Raw genomic sequence first — 16818 nt, forward strand, 5'->3', positions numbered from 1 at the left:
AGGCAACCACTAATCTACTTTATGTCCCTGCGGATTTGCCTATTCTGGACATTACACAGTAATGGAATCATGCAGTGTGTCCCCTATACTTTATTATTTCACTGGGGTTTCTGGAAAACCTACTAATGATCTATCTAAAAAAATCAATCATCTCTTATGTTTCAGACTTACTGTAGTATATTTCCTCTACTTTTTCCATTACCTGTGTGTCATAAATACTTTCAAATATCCATGTTAGCTCATACTGAATAGGATAATATATTGCAGATTTGCAAGTGGTTGACAACAAAATTTGACTTACAAAGACAGTGAAAGTAAAATGCTTGCTTGAACTTCAGCTGACTTTGAAGGGAGTATGGCTACAATATATTTGACTACACAGATGGTTTTTACATTATCCTTTGATTACAGAATAAGAGAAACTGTGCTTCTAGTAGGAGTTAACTATATTTTAGAAACATTGTACATTTTTTCCATTGTTAAACTATCTTTTAAGTTTAACCTATTCATATTTGTTCTGGGAACCAGTAATTTTTGGCAGTCTGTTAAGCATAATATTTAATACTGACTTGCCTAAGAGATTATAAGAATCTAATGATAGATTTTCATTTTTGTTATTCCTCATTTTTGTAAATGAATATTATGAAAATGTTTATAATAGTAAGTCTTATAAACATTTTTATAAAATAGCCTCTTAAAAAGTGAGCTTTAAAGTTGAGGAACGGTAAATCTTTAGAGAAAAATGTAGTATTGTAAAGTAAGAGTAGCTGAGCATTGGCCGGGTGCGGTGGCTCACGCTTGTAATCCCAGCACTTTGGGAGGCCGAGGCGGGCGGATCACGAGGTCAACAGATCGAGACCACGGTGAAACCCCGTCTCTACTAAAAATACAAAAAAATTAGCCGGGCGTGGTGGCGGGCGCCTGTAGTCCCAGCTACTCGGAGAGGCTGAGGCAGGAGAATGGCGTGAACCCGGGAGGCGGAGCTTGCAGTGAGCCGAGATTGCGCCACTGCACTCCAGCCTGGGCGACAGAGTGAGACTCCATCTCAAAAAAAAAAAAAAAAAAAAAAAAAAAAAAAAAAAAAAAAAAAAAAAAGAGTAGCTGAGCATTGAGTTATTTTACAATAGAATTTATAATAAGAAGGTTTTTTATTTTACCGTCCTTCATAGTTTTACCATGTAGAATTCTCAGTAGGCATTTGGGAAGCTTTTAATTTTCACCTCATTTTAAGTTTGTAGTATTTATGTGTATTATTCCTTTCCTTAATAAACTTGTACTTAAAGGACTTTTTGTTTTACATGTATGTCTTGGAATGATGATTTGAAGTATTCAGTATAGCATAGTTGAAAAAGCATGGACTCTAGAATCAGTCTGCCTCCATTCACATCTCAGTCCTACCCATTTTTAATGGTCTAACCTTGAGCAAGTGACCTACACTCTCCGCGCTTTAACTTCCTCAACAACAATGTGAGAATATTAGTATCTATTGAATAGACCTGTTATGAAGATGAAATGAAGTGTGTATGTGTGTATACATAATTATGTGCATAAACGCTTTAGCACATGGTAAGTGCTTAATAATACTAGCTATTTTATTCTCTGTGGGGTGAGTATAGAAACAGTTTGGAATAGCAGAGATAACTGAAGATTGTTCAGCCAGAAATCTTCATTGTTTTTACTTTCATTTGGTGATTTTTTTATGTGTGATGAACAAACTTCTCCAATTTCGTTTCTGTATATGTTATGTGGCATATAAAATAATTTTTAAAACATATAGAAATACTGTATTTAGTTTTTTATTTTTTGAAATATTGTATTTAAAATCAATTAAGTGTGTTATGCAAAAGAATGTTTGTTGCATCACAGTTTAAGAGTTAGGAAATAAATATTTTCTATTACTAAATTCTTTATTAGAAAATACAGCAAAAATGAATTATTTATATATATTGGCATTCTTCCTCTTTCCCTGTGACAGGGTTTTCCAGGTGACTTTGGAGACAGAGGCCCTGCTGGTCTTGATGGCAGTCCTGTGAGTACATTATGTTGGACCAGCCTCGCATTCTAACATCATTCATACTTCATAGCACTGCACTTACAGTCCTTATTATTATATTTGTGAATAAACACTATTGGAAAAACAATCTCCACACCACTGTGCACATTCTAGTTTGTGATTTTTCAACTTGGGAAATAAGCCAAAAATATTTCAAATTTCATCTTGACATTCAATCTTTAAATTAATTATTTTGATGATGTTAGGTATAACTGCTTAAGTAAAATATTAAAAATATGTGATCACAATACTGGCTCTTATACATGAAAGTACTAACAAGCCTTATATAAAAATTGTACACTCAGTGATTGCTCTTTGGACTCAAACCTGTCATTGATCCACCTTACTTCTTAGTGTTTTATAGAAAATTATTCTACTTTGGGATTATTTAGCTGTCAATGTTCAGATTGAGAAAGAGTTACTATTCTAAAATTAGTTTAATTATATCATCAAAGAATGATGATGGATTGTTATTTTTTGGCACTAGGTAGAAAAGCTTTAGATTTTGCTCTTAAAAAGCATCCAATAGCTATTCCCCAATCTAAGCCATTCACATATTCTTTTCATAAGATTTTAAAGTGAGTTAGAAAAAAACACAAAATCTCTGTAGCCTAAATTGGGAATAGTTCCAATAATTACACATAAGTAAATCACTAGCATAAAGAGTTTGAAATAGTTTATTTTTCTTCTTTTTTACTTCTCTTTTCCAAATTAAAACTATATTAGCTCATTCAGTGAATTCAGCCAAGATTTCATTTCTTATAAGGCATAGCAGATAAGAGTAGAACTGATTTTCAAATAAATTGTTAAAAACTTGAATGTTGCTTTAAGTGGAATATTTACCATTTTTTTCTTGCATATGATTCTGAGGAGCTTCCCATTTCAAGCATAATAAAGTAAACATTATTTATTTTTAATGCCATTTGTGCACTTCTGTACCTAGTGTGAAGCCATTTTACATAATTTTTTGTCAGTTACTATCCATGAAGTCTGTTAAGACTCCTAGAATATTTAAAGTTTTCTTTTTGAAATTTGCTCTTCATTTAAAATATAATCATGTTTCTTCAGGAGCATTTTGAGTTTTTAAAATCTTTAAAATAAAATGGTCAACTGGATATATTTAGTTTACTTGTTTATAATTCCCTATAGTATATTCTCTGCCTTTGTTTCAAAACAGAATTTGAAATGCAAAAAAAGAAGGACATTCATGTACTTTGTGCCTTGTAAATAATGTGACAGTGACATAAAGTGAATTAGGAATTATCTTAAAGACTATAAAGTGTAATGACAATGAGTTCAAAAGACCAGTCACAAATCAGCTGGAAAAATTAATAATGATCATTAAAAATCTAATACTTATATAAATAATTTAACAGTATTGAAATTTTTATACATTTTTATAGTGGCTTTACATATGACAAATTTTATTGTGATTTTTACAATGAGAACAAATATTGATATTTCTGTTTTAATGAGAAAAATGAAGATTAGAGAATTTAAATAATGTACTTGAAAAGAGTCGACAGCGTTTTAAACCATCTGAAAATGTTTTTCTAACCCTACATGCTGACCACCTGTCTTTTCATAGAATAGATAGCCTAATTAAGTGTACAGTGTTGATTATTGGTGGGATTTACTTCCTTGGTTAAATCCATAGGAGGCAGAGAGGACTCTACTTAAGCTAGGTGGTAGTCCTGGCATCCAAAAGCATTTAGCCAAGGGCACTTGTGAAGAACATAAACAGCCACCATAGGTTTGTCCTTCTCTGGAGGATGCATAAGATTAGAGGAGTTTCAGAAGTTAGCTATAGGTAGAAGGTACATTTTGATGTATTTTTAGCTAGAAAGTTTTGTGTTTATCTTCAGAGATACTTTTAGTAGTTGGGAGTCAAATTTAATAAGTATTGCAAATTTCTTTTACAATAGGGACTTGTAGGTGGCATTGGTCCTCCGGGGTTTCCTGGGCTTAGAGTGAGTATCACTAAATATCATCATTCTTAAGAAAATATTTTTTTGTGCAATTTATATGTGTTAGATGTGTTTTTGAAACTTAGGAAAATGAGAAGTTTTACTGTCATTGTTGGTTATCAACCTTGATTAAATGTATTTTTCAACCAGATATGAATAATTAGACCAGTAGTAGAAGTCAAAAAAATTAATTGTATTTTATGATAAGAAAAAATAATGATATATTTTAATAGACCTATATGTATGTATTCGTACCTGTGCACTAAAGGATACTTAAGACAAAGTTTCCTTGAAAGCATAAGACATAGAAGACCCACTTCTTTCCTTTTTAAAAAATTGTTAATTATTTTCAATACATAATAGCTGTACATATTTAGGGGGTACATGTGATGTTTGTTACAAGCAAAAATGTGTAATGATCAAATTTGAATAATTGGTGCTTGTATCACCTCAAGCACTTATTATTTCTTTGTTTTAGGAACATTCTAATTTCACTCTTTTATTTTGAAATCTGTGATCAACTGTTGTTAAAAATAGCCACTCTGTTGTGCTGTGGAATGCTAGATCTTATTCTTTTTTTTTTTTTTTTTTGAGACAGAGTCTCACTCTGTCGCCCAGGCTGGAGGGCAGTGGCACCATCTCGGCTCACCGCAAGCTCCGCCTCCCAGGCTCACCCCATCCTCCTACCTCAGCCTCCTGAGTAGCTGGGATTACAGGCACCCACCACCATGCCCGGCTAATTTTTTGTATTTTTGGTAGAGATGGAGTTTCACCATGTTAGCCAGGAAGGTCTCGATCTCCTGACCTCGTGATCCACCCACCTCAGCCTCCCAAAGTGCTGGGATTACAGGCGCGAGCCACCGCACCCAGCCAGATCTTATTCTTTCTAACTGTATTTTTGTACCGATTTATCATCCCTTTTATATCCCCCACCCCTACCTTTCTCATATATTTAGCTCCCACATATTTGTGAGAACATGTGTTAGTTACTTTTCTGTGCCTGGCTTATTTCACTTAACATAATGTCTTCAGTTCCATTCATGTTGTTGCAAATGACAGAATCTCATTCTTTTTTATAGCTGAATAATATTCTATTGTGTGTACGTACCACATTTTCTTCATTCATCTATTGATGGATACTTAAGTTGATTCTGTATTATGGCTATTGTGAATAGTGCTGCAATAAACATGGGAGTGCAAATATCTGTTCAATATACTGATAGCCTTTCTTTCAGTCTTCTTTCCCTTACCTTTAGCTGTCCCAAAGCACAAGGTGACAGCTTAATCAAAGAAGTCACGGCTGGGCATGGTGGCTCATGCCTATGATTCCAGCACTTTAGGAGGCCAAGGCAGGAGGGTTACTTGAGCTTAGGAGTTTGAGACCAGCCTGGGCAAGATGATGAGATCCCAACTCTACAATAACAACAACAACAAAAAGAAAGAAAAAAGAAAATTAGCCTGGCCACTGTGGCAGCATGGCAGCTCTGGTGGATCCCCCTCCCTGCCATTTGGTTTCCTTCTGCCAAGTGGCTGCGGCTGCCCTTCAAATCTTCATTTGTCCCTTTTCACTTCTTGCAAAGCAAACCTGGGTTTGAGGGTCTGTTGGAAATGGCCTTTGATGACCAAAGATACTAGAGTGTGTGTGCTTTGTCCTGTTTTGTGATGAATGAGACATGCGGACTTCCAGCTCTTTTGTGAAATGTGAGACAGACCTAAGAAGTAGGTCATCCGGGACAGGAATGGTTCAGTGTTGGGGGTAGACAGTCACCCAGCCATGCTCCACCAGGCCACCAGTGCATATTTGGCTGGTGATCTTCCAAGTGCATGAGACCTGCTGTTCACTGATTCTCCACCCCAGTTGGTGCCCTCCAAGATGGCAGCAGCATCCCCTGGGCCCTGTCTTCAGCATGTTACAAAGCCTCAGAGTGGAAATTCTTGCTAAGGCTCTATGTGGATGCTTTTCTTCCATGGCTTAAAGGGGACACTGTACTCTAAGTTTTTGACCTTATGCTTTGTGTAGTAAAAAAGATTTTGTTGTTTTTTTCTTTTGTTTTTGAGAGAGTTGCATTTTGTTTTTGTTTCCTTTTGTTTTTGTTTTGGCCTTTCCTCCTTCTCTTTTCACATAGACCAGATATTTGAAAGGGCAGATGATGGCTAAAGGTATAATGTGCAGCTTGTTTATATATTATTTTGGGAAACTTACCTTGGATAGGAGTGGAATTGTGGATTCTCCAGGCTGGTGCTGGCACACTCAGCCTTCGCCCTTTCCCTCCGGTTCAGTACCTGTTGTTTCTCCTTTCAAACAGTAAGTGCTAGCTCTTTCCATAGGGAAGAATTCTCCTTATTTAAATAAAAAAAGTTTAAAAAAAAATCTGAAAAAAAATGTCTTAATTATCCAAGTGAGGTAGAGCACACCTGTAGTCTCCGCTATTTAGGAGGCTGAGGTGAGAGTATCTCTTGAGCCCAGGAGTTAGAGGCAGCAGTGAGCTATGATCATGCTGCTGCCCTCCAGCCTAGGTGATGAAGCAAGATCTCATCTCTCTAAAAAAAAAATCAAATAAATAAAAATAATAAGTCAGGAGCTCAGTTATTGGAACTGTGGTAAAATTTAAGTCAGCATAAGCTTTAACTTGCCATCTTGGGATAACATGAGTGTGGGATTTAGAGTCAAAGAACCTGTGTGAGTCTGAAACATTTAAACTTTTCTCTAACATAATGGTAAAATTTGTAGTAGTAGTAATAATAAAATTACTGAGGGCGCCTCACATTTATTTACTATTTTCAGTGGACTAGCCACAATTGCTAAGTCATTCCATTCTCAGACCAACCCATGACTACTTAGCTGATAAGCGTTTGAGCCCTGATTTGAAGCCAGGTGATCTAAATCCAGAGTCCAGAATATTGTTGGGCTGTACCACCTCCTTAAAACTTATACTCCCTTATGTGTATATTATCTACCTTATGAGATTTCTTTAGTCCTTTCTGAGAAACTCTGTGTGATGGTGGAACACTATTGACTGTTTTTTTTTTTGTTTTTTTTTTTTTTTCTGAGAACTTAGAATAGGGTTAAACCTGTAGGTATTAGTCAATAAGTAGAGAAAGGAAGTAGGCAAAAGGAGTTAGATTCCAAAGATGCTCTTCATGCAGTTTTTATTTAATCTATTAGCATGGAGATGATTAGCTAAAAAGCTTCTGTTGTTACTCTCAAGATTAAGACCAAATTTTTTAAGTATGGCCCAAGATATCTAGTCTGGTTTAGTCCTTATCAACATGTTCATGGCATACTATTTGTATACTAGCAAATCTGTTCATTCTCAGATGCTATGCAGCATCTTTGCTACAAGGTTTTGCACATGTTTGTCTACCTGAAACACTCTGTCTCTACTTTTCTGCTCCAACACTTAGCACACTGCCTGGCACATAAAAGTACTCAGTAAAAATAACTGGATCTTCTGTATTTTCTCTTTCTCCATTCACCTTTCAGTTCATGGGAAGAGATTCTACAGAAAAGGAAATGGCTAATGATAACTGTATTAGTCCATTCTCACACTGCTATGGAGAAATACCTGAGACTGGGTAATTTATAAAGGAAAGAGGTTTAATTGACTCACAGTTCCACATTGCTGGGGAGGCCTCAGGAAACTTACAACCATGGTGGAAGACAAAGGAAAAGCAGGTGCCTTCTGTAGAGGGTAGCAGAGTGAATGCAAACAGGGGAAATGCCAGATGCTTATAACACCATCAGATCTCATGAGCCTCACTTACTATCATGAGAACAGCATGGGGCAACCATCTTCATGATCCGATTATGTCCACCTGGTCCTGCCCTTGGCATGGGGGGGTTGTGGGAATTACAATTCAAGATGAGATTTTAGGTGGGGCCATAGCCAAACCATATCATTCTGCCGCTGGCTCCTCCCAAATCTCATGTCCTCACATTTCAAAACACAATCATGCCTTTCCAACAGTCCCCCAAAGTCCTAGCTCATTCCAGCATTAACCCAAAAGTCCAAGTCCAAAGTCTTATCTGAGACAAGGCAAGTCCATTCCATCTATGAACCTGTAAAACTGAAAGCAATTAGTTACCTCCTAGATACAATGGGGGTACAGGCATTGGGTAAATACTCCCATTGCAAATAGGAGATATGGGCCAAAACAAAGGGGCTACAGGCTCCATGAAAGTCCAAAATCAAGTAGGGCAGTCATTAAAACTTAAAATTCCAAAATGATCTCAATTTGACTCCGTGTCTCACATCCAGGTCACACTGATGTAAGAGGTGGGTTCCCACAGCCTTGGGCAGCACCACCCTGTAGCTTTAAAGGGTACAGACCCCCTCCCAGCTGCCTTCATGGGCTGGCATTGAGTGACTGTGGCTTTTCCAGGTGAATGGTGCAAGCTGTTGGTGGATCTACCATTCTGGGGTCTGGAAGATGGTGGCCCTCTTCTCACAGCTCCACTAAAAAGTGCCCTAGTGGGGACTCTGTGTGGGGACTCTGACCCCACATTTCCCTTCTATACTGTCCTAGCAGAGATTCTCCATGAGGGTGTCACCCCTGCAGCAAACTTCTGCCTAGACATCCAGGCATTTCGTGACATCCTGTGAAATCTAGGCAGAGGTTCCCAAACCTCAATTATCGACTTCTACGCACCTGCAGGCTCAACACCACGTGTAAGTAGCCAAGGCTCAGGGCTTGCACCCTCTGAAGCACCAGCCTGAGCTCTGTGTTGACCCCTTTTAGCCACAGCTGGGATGCAGGGCACCAAGTCCTGAGACTGCACAAAGCAGCAAGGCCCTGGGCCCAGCCCAAAAACCATTTTTTTCTCCTAGGCTTCTGGGCCTGTGATAGGAGGGGGCTGCTGTGAAGATCTCTGACACTCCCTGGAGACATTTTCCCCATTGTCTTGGGGATTAACTTTTGGCTTCTCATTACTTATGCAAATTTTTGCAGCTCATTTTAATTTCTCCTCAGAAAATCAGTTTTTCTTTTCTATTGCATTCTCAGGCTGCAAATTTTCCAAACTTTTTTATACTTTGCTTCCCTTTTAAACATAAATTCCAATTCCAAACTATCTCTTTGTGAATGCATAAAACTGAATGCTTTTAAGAGCATCCAAGACACATCTTGAATGCTTTGCTGCTTAGAAATGTCTTCCGCCAGATATCCTAAATCACCTCTCTCAAGCTCAAAGTTCCACAGAACTTTAGGGCAGGGGCAAAATGCCACCAGTCTGTTAGCTAAAGCATAGCAAGGGTCACTCTTTATTGTAGTTCCCAGGAAGTTTTTCATGTTACCCTGAGACCACCTCAGCCTGCACTTCATTGTCCAAATCACTATCAGGATTTTCATAAAAGCCGTTCAATAAGTCTGTAGGAAATTCCAAACTTTCCCACATCTTCCTGTCTTCTTCTGAGCCCTCCACACTGTTCCAACCTCTGCCTGTTACCCAGTTCCAAAGTTGCTTTCACATTTTCAGGTATCTTTATAGCAGCACCCATTCTCTGCAGTACCAGTTTACTGTAATAGCCAGTTCTCATACCACTATGAAGAAATATCTGAGACTGGGTAATTTATAAAGGAAAGAGGTTTAATTGACTCACAGTTCTGCATTGCTGGGGTGACCTCAGGAAACTTACAGTCATGGTGGAAGGCAAAGGAGAAGCAGGCACCTTCTTCACAGGGTGGCAGGACAGAGTGAGTGCAACAAGGGAAATGCCAGATGCTTATAAAACCATCAGATTTCATGAGCCTCACTCACTATCATGAGAACAGCATGGGGGAATCCTCCCCAATGATCTGATTATGTCCACCTGGTCCTGCCTTTGACATGTGGGGTTATGGAGACTACAATTGAGATGAAATTTTGGGTGGGGACACACCCAAACCATATCAGATAGTAAGAGTCATCTTTGTAGTCCTCATCTCTTCTAAATTGATATAGATGGTCCCAACTACTTTTCAAAGTAGTTTTATATACACATCTTATTTGCTCCTCAATGAGTTGTAAAGTAGATAAAGCAGATATTGTTACTTCCATTTTACATTCATTACTTTTTAAAATTAAAACAATGTGAGCACCTACTAAATAGCTGAACTAACTGCTAGGCCTAATAATATGAACAAGTTAAGATTCCTATTTTTGGCAACATTGCAATCTAATGGCATAGAAGGAAAAATAAGTAGTGTCATATACTGTGATTACTGCTGTAATTGATTAAATGTAAAACCACTGAGAAAGGAGCAATTTGTGTTATCTCAGAAAGTCAGAGTAGGCTTCACAGAGGAGATATTTTTGGAGCTATATCTTGAAGATTGTATATGAATGGGGTGGGGTGAATGGGGGAAAAACATTCTTTAGATACAAAAATGCTGTCTTCAAATACAGAGAAGATGGGGGAAAATGAATGTTTGGGACTGGAAAGAGGAGTAGTGGGATTGTAGCATAGGAATTAAGGACTTGGGAGCAGAATGGAAGGAATTGAGGTTTTGAAAGTAATTGGGAAGGATTATGAAGAACCTTTATATTGCATAGTAAACAGCTCGTCTGTTTGCCCGGAGCAGCAGCCTCTGCTTTATCTCTCAGGTGTTCCCTTCCAGCAGGTATAGTTTCTGATAAGAGATGCTATTGCTTTATCTAAATTATTTTTTCCATGCAGTTGGTCATCATTGTTATACGCTTTCTTAGACTAGTGACAATGTGTATCACGTGTGAGTATGATGGGTATGATTAAAAAGCACCATGTGGAACTCACAGTCCTTTCTACAGTATACTCAGATGAACCCTTATTAATTGGCCAGTGACTGCTCTTTTTAATACAAATAACTTATCCTTTGGGTCTCTCTCTTTCTTTGACTTTAACTCAGAAGTTCTCAGAGACGCTGTGTGGGAGGCTCCTCTGTCTCTGAAGCCATATCCCAAACACCCTCAACAAAGCTCCCACGCATGAAAGTATTTCTTCTGTCTGTTCCACGTTCTTATGGAAGATGAGTTGGTAGGTAGGGAATGCTGAAGGACTTTCAGGTTACCTTTGTAGAACTGAGAACTGAGTTGCTTTCAGAAGGCTATATAGTTTCTCAGGACTAGGATTTCCACTCAAATTTGTGACATGCTGTTTCTTGGAAATTTTGATTCCATAGTATTCAATTTTACTTTATAGTTCTTTATTTTTCTAAGTTCATTATATTTTTCATATCTCCCGATACTATTATCTGATTTTTCATGTAGAGTCACTGAAAAGTAAAATAGGATATTATATATACAAAGTACATTCATCTGAAGATGCCAGTAATATACGTACTGAAAAAAGTTAAGAATATTATTTTATCTATGAAGAAAACAAAAGGACACAAAGAAAAATTTTTGTGTGTGTTTGTTAAGATAGTCCTTTCCATACATACTTGGATTACTTTTGCATAATTTCCAAACAGAGATATTTTTGTATTTTTCTAACCTATCATAAGTTTTAAAGCTATGAACTTTGAATAAACTAGCCACTGTAATCATAAGCATAAGTTTTCCTGTTGACATAATTTGAAATTACAAGCATCATGTATTAATATTGCATATCTATTAAGTTGGAAAGTATTACCCTTTGCCTCTAACAGTGTTACATATTTCAGGATTAAACATGTTAGAAATAATTCATCTTAGCTATATTTCACAGACTTTAAGTCTCATCCGTATGATGTCTTATTTTCCATTCTGAAATTTGTATTATATAAATGTAGACAATTAGAAATGCTGTTATGTTAGGATATTGAGCTCTAGAAATCACCGTTTCAAATTAATCCCTTCAGTATTCATTCTACACTTTATTTCAGAACCATTATCTGCCAGTTATTATGTTGGGTCTGGTAAATAAAAAAAAAATGAATGAAACGTGTTTCCACTGTCACAAAATGCACAGACTAGGAAGGCAGAAAAAAAAAGTACAGTGCCATGTACTAAGTAGTATAGTAGAAGGGCATTCTAGTACTGGTAACTGTCTTGTCAAAGTTTCTGAGCATTTGGTGAGGGAGAGCATGTTCAGAAAATGAAAGACAGTCCACTGCAGCTAGAATGGAGGATTTTGGGGAGAGAGAAGTAAAGGGGAAGGGAAATGAGGACAATGGAAGGAAAGGAGACTGGGAAGTTTGGTGGAAGCCTAATAGAGAGGGCCTAGGATGCTATCCTAAGAAATTAGAATTCTAACTACAAGGGGTAACATTTTAGCATTTCACAAATGCAACTTTAAGAGTTCCTTAATATTTAGAAACTAAAAAGAGAAGTTTGAACTAACTTGGATTTCCATTATAAGAGTAGTAAGGAAGCCAGGCAAAGAAAGGTAGTGAGAAAAAGAAGAAAAATGAGACCTCAGTGACACAGAAATTTTAACTGATCCCAAACCACCAAGAAGTGCCATTTTGTTTTTCAAATTTTTCTTTCATACCCTTATGCTGCTATTGCCCTTTGTCTTCTAAGATGACAAATTGAAGTTGTTTCTAAGTCTCTTGCTTGCAGGAGATAATAGTGATAGTGTTTCTGAGGAATTAGAGCATTAAATTGAGAACCTTGATGTTAGAGATTATTTCTTTTTTCTCTTTTTTTCTTCAACAGTGTCTCATACATATCATGCTTAGAAAATATTAAATGATGAATAAATGAGATAAGCCCAGAAGAGTAGAGCTTTTTGTTTGCCTCTGAGTTTATCCCTGAAATTATGATAAATTTTCTCATTCTGCAAATTTGAAATTATAAAATCAAATCATTGGGATGTCTGGCATGTAGTAACTGCTCAAAAAATATTTGCTGAATAAGTGGGTGAAATAAAACTCTAAGACAATCAAATGAAGTATCTGTTGACTAGTTCCTGGGAACACGGCACTAAAATATTTTTTAAAGGTCTCATCTAGTTGGAGAAATATTGCAAGATGAATGTCATGGACAGTATTATAGGAGCTCAAAGGAGGAAAGAATCTCTGTGGACTAGACAAATATGAAAAGTTTCAGAAAAATGATGGACTTCACTAAAGTTTGAAATATGGGTATGATTTATAAATGTGGAAAGGAAAATAAGTTGTTAAAGAACAAGGCATGTGCAGGAGCTTAGTGAGATGACTGTTTGGGGTTCCTTAATTTATTAATTCTGCCACATTTTCTTTCTAATCTTAATGAATGCTTAATGATGTATTTCTTTCTTACTGTGTTCCAGGGCAGTGTTGGCCCTGTGGGACCAGTTGGACCTGCTGGAATTCCTGGCCCAATGGTATGGTTCTATTTGTATAATGGATATTTCCCTTTAATCTCTCTATGATATCACAAAATGTCACCTTTCTTTGTAGGGCCTTTCAGGGAATAAAGGACTACCTGGAATGAAAGGTGATAAGGTGATTTAAATATTAATATTATAAAAATAATTTTTATCACATTTGTCTTTTACTTTTCAGTCAACACAATTTATGAAATATTTTGTTTTTATGGGGTCTAATTTGTAGTATCAATTATATTACTTTTCCTCAGAAGTAAGAAAAATAGAGAAATTATTCTTCTACAATGAGTATTTGTTTTCTTATAATATTGCCATGTTTGTGATACATAAGTATCTTTGCATGAAATTGTGCTTTCCAGGGTGAACAAGGCACAGCAGGAGAGCTAGGAGAACCAGGGTATCCTGGAGACAAGGTAATGTTTATACCATTAATTTTATGTAAATATGAAAAAGTTTAAATTCAAAAGAAAGACCTGCTTATTATCTTATCCATGTATTGTGTTAGAATGTGGTATCAATATGGTTTTAAGTTCTTGTTTGAAACTTTTTTCTCAATATTTTAGCATACTTTATGAAATTTTTTAGCAGTTTGTAAATAGTGGTATATCTGCCTTTTGTGGTATAATAACTTTCTCTTCTGTCTGTTATTCTCTTCTTTTAGGGTGCTGTTGGTTTGCCAGGACCACCAGGGATGAGAGGAAAGCCAGGGCCTTCAGTAGGTTTGAACTTTTGCTTTGCTCTTTGTAATGGACAGAGTGCATGCCATGGCATGAGTCTCGACACTGTTGATCTAAGTAGGGTATAAGCCTACTGAGCATTTGTCTCCTCAGTTTTAGAATATAGCAAATCCCTCAGGTATTCAGTTCACATTCCATAGACTTTTGGACTTCCCTCTACTCCCAACCCTAGGCCAAAGCCAAGTTTCTGAGAGTCCTAAAGATCTTGGTCATATTATTCTACTGAATAATCTAATATAGACAATATTTAAATTAAAACAATAGGCTTTGAAGCCAGAAAATATAAAGCACCTTAAATAATATTTCAACTTTTCAAAATATCAATTTTATTAAGGAAACAGTCTGAAGAAAAGGTAGCATGTTTGCACTCTCTTGTGGACCAAAATATTCTAAATCCTTATTTTTTTTTCTAACCCTTGGACATCAATTAGATGAAAGAAAAAGATACCTTATATTGCTGTTAACATAAAACTCAAAAAATTATAAATCTAAAATTACTTAATAAGTAAAGCTATTTAAATAAAATGGTTAAAACATGAGAAAATATATTTCTAAATATTAAAAATCACAATTATTGTAGCTAACATGTACTGAGTATCTACACAATACCCAGCAGTATTCTAAGGACTATACATCTAAATTAATCTTCACAACAATCCTACAAAGTTGGTACTATTATTATTCCTATTTTTTATATTAAGAAAATTGAGACACAGTATTAGAAAACGTCTAAGGCCACCTGGGTGGCCACCTACTTAGTAGGTGACCATTCAGAAAAACCTAGGCAATCAGGTATGTCAGAGCTCATGCGTTTATCTACTATGCCATACTGTTTTAGGGTTTAATATTTTAAGATGGTTTTAGGATTTTAATATTGATTACAACTCTGTGAAGGTAAAGGTGATTACAGATAGAAAAAATTAGATATAAGATTCAATTCTATGAAAAAGGTAGGGATGATTATACATATAAAAAATGCATATAGGATTAAAATTTATTAATGTCACATTAAAATATACATTAAAAAGTAAGAGTGTTGTGTTCCTGAGCAGTTCATTGTGTTCCCTCTAACTCTACCTTTCCATCTCAGGATTGTTTTTTTTTTTTTTATCTCAGGAAGCAGTATTAAATTATAGAACTTTACCCCATTCTTTGTGACTTCTAACAGTGACAGTATTTTATATATATCTCTTAGGAATTATTTAACCCAAAGAACAATTTTTGGCATCTATTTGATGAAATGTTAGTGGTGACCTTTGCTTATACTAGGTTTTTGTTCTGGGTTTATTGCCATAAGGGCTTAACCTAATAAGCCATGTACCCTCCCTTGTACCCTTGAGTTGAATCTCAGAAACCCTAGAGTGCATAAATTGGATCATGAGAATAGGTCATGAAGCTAATAAACAACTTCTGTTTTTCAAAGATGGTTCTAAACCATATAAAGACACTCTGATATTTGCAGTGATTGGCAAAATAAGATCCTTTTTATATATTCTTTTTTTTTTAATAATGTGACAGTTTTCTAGCCCTTGACCAAATAGGATGAAATGATACAATACATGCTCTAAGGGCACTATTAACTAATAAATAATACAAGTGTTATTCTTTTGTGCTTTACAATTAATTTTTTGAGAAAACTAGAGTCAAGTATCATGCTTACACAAGGCAAACCATTTTAGTGTTCCTTACTCTTTGACTAAATTTATATTTACAACATGTTTATGGGAGTAAAAAAATCATTGGCTATAGAGACAAAGACCTGGATTCTGGTCCCAGCTCTGGCACTTAACCTACTGGCTATGACCTTGGGTATTTAACCACCGTGGTACCAGCTTCTCAGGTTTAAAATGAAAGTTAGGGCCACGTGCGGTGGCTCACGCCTGTAATCCCAGCACTTTGGGAGGCTGAGGCGGGTGGATCACAAGGTCAGGAGTTCGAGACCACCCTGACCAACATGGTGAAACCTCATCTCTACTAAAAATACAAAAATTAGCCAGGCACAGTGGCAGGCGCCTGTAGTCCCAGCTCCTCAGGGGGCTGAGGCAGGAGAATCGCTTGAATCCGGGAGGCAGAGGTTGCAGTGAGTCAAGATTGTGCCACTGCACTCCAGCTTGAGCGACAGAGTGAGACTCCATCTCAAAAAAGAAAGTAAGAAAGTTAGGCCATATCATATGTAAGGTTCCTTATAGTCCTGTGATTATGATGTTTTTCTCTTTTAGACATAGGACTTATTAATATTCCTCTAGTGTAAGCTAAAGAAAAGGCAGAGAGCCTATTTCACCTTTAACACATTATCTTAAAGCCCTTAGTATGTTTTTTCCTGAAAAAAGTCACAATAAATGCTAATGATGTTCCTTTAGGACAGAGAGCAAGAGACAGTGAGAGCGAGGCTTTTACTTACTCATTTTACACCTTTCTGTACTGTTCTAATAAAGAAAATTAATCTCAGCAGGAATTACTTTGGTAGGGAGATAATTGATTTTTTTAATTTGTTTTATCAAACTTTTGAAAACGACTTTGGGCTGAATATAAGATAGGCATTCATGAATTAAAATTAGTGAGATAGCCTTGTCTTTAGTCTCTTGTTGTGTTTATTACTTGTTTGTATCTTTTTGTTTTAATTAAAAAAAAAATGTTTTTAGAGACAGGGCCTCCCTCTGTTGCTCAGGATAGAGTGTAATGGCCCTATCACAGCTCACTGCAGTCTCCAACTCTTGGGCTCAAGTGGTCCTTCCACCTCAGCCTCTCAAGTAGCAAGGACTGCAGGTGCCCACCACCATACCCAGCTAATTTTTAAAAAAAATTGTAGAAAC

General features: G+C 36.5%; 1 protein-coding gene across 1 annotated transcript in view; it reads left to right on the top strand.

The window, feature by feature from the left end:
• Positions 1-16818, top strand: part of COL24A1 (collagen type XXIV alpha 1 chain) — a 404873-nt gene that overhangs the window by 120610 nt on the left and 267445 nt on the right. Inside the window, exons 14-19 of the mRNA XM_058439743.1 lie at positions 1976-2029; positions 3979-4023; positions 13212-13265; positions 13342-13386; positions 13628-13681; positions 13930-13983. Coding sequence (XP_058295726.1) covers positions 1976-2029; positions 3979-4023; positions 13212-13265; positions 13342-13386; positions 13628-13681; positions 13930-13983 — 306 coding nt within the window. The remainder of the gene's footprint in view (positions 1-1975; positions 2030-3978; positions 4024-13211; positions 13266-13341; positions 13387-13627; positions 13682-13929; positions 13984-16818) is intronic.

Source organism: Hylobates moloch, unplaced genomic scaffold, assembly GCF_009828535.3.
Source record: "Hylobates moloch isolate HMO894 unplaced genomic scaffold, HMol_V3 SCAFFOLD_5, whole genome shotgun sequence".
Lineage (NCBI taxonomy): Eukaryota > Metazoa > Chordata > Mammalia > Primates > Hylobatidae > Hylobates > Hylobates moloch.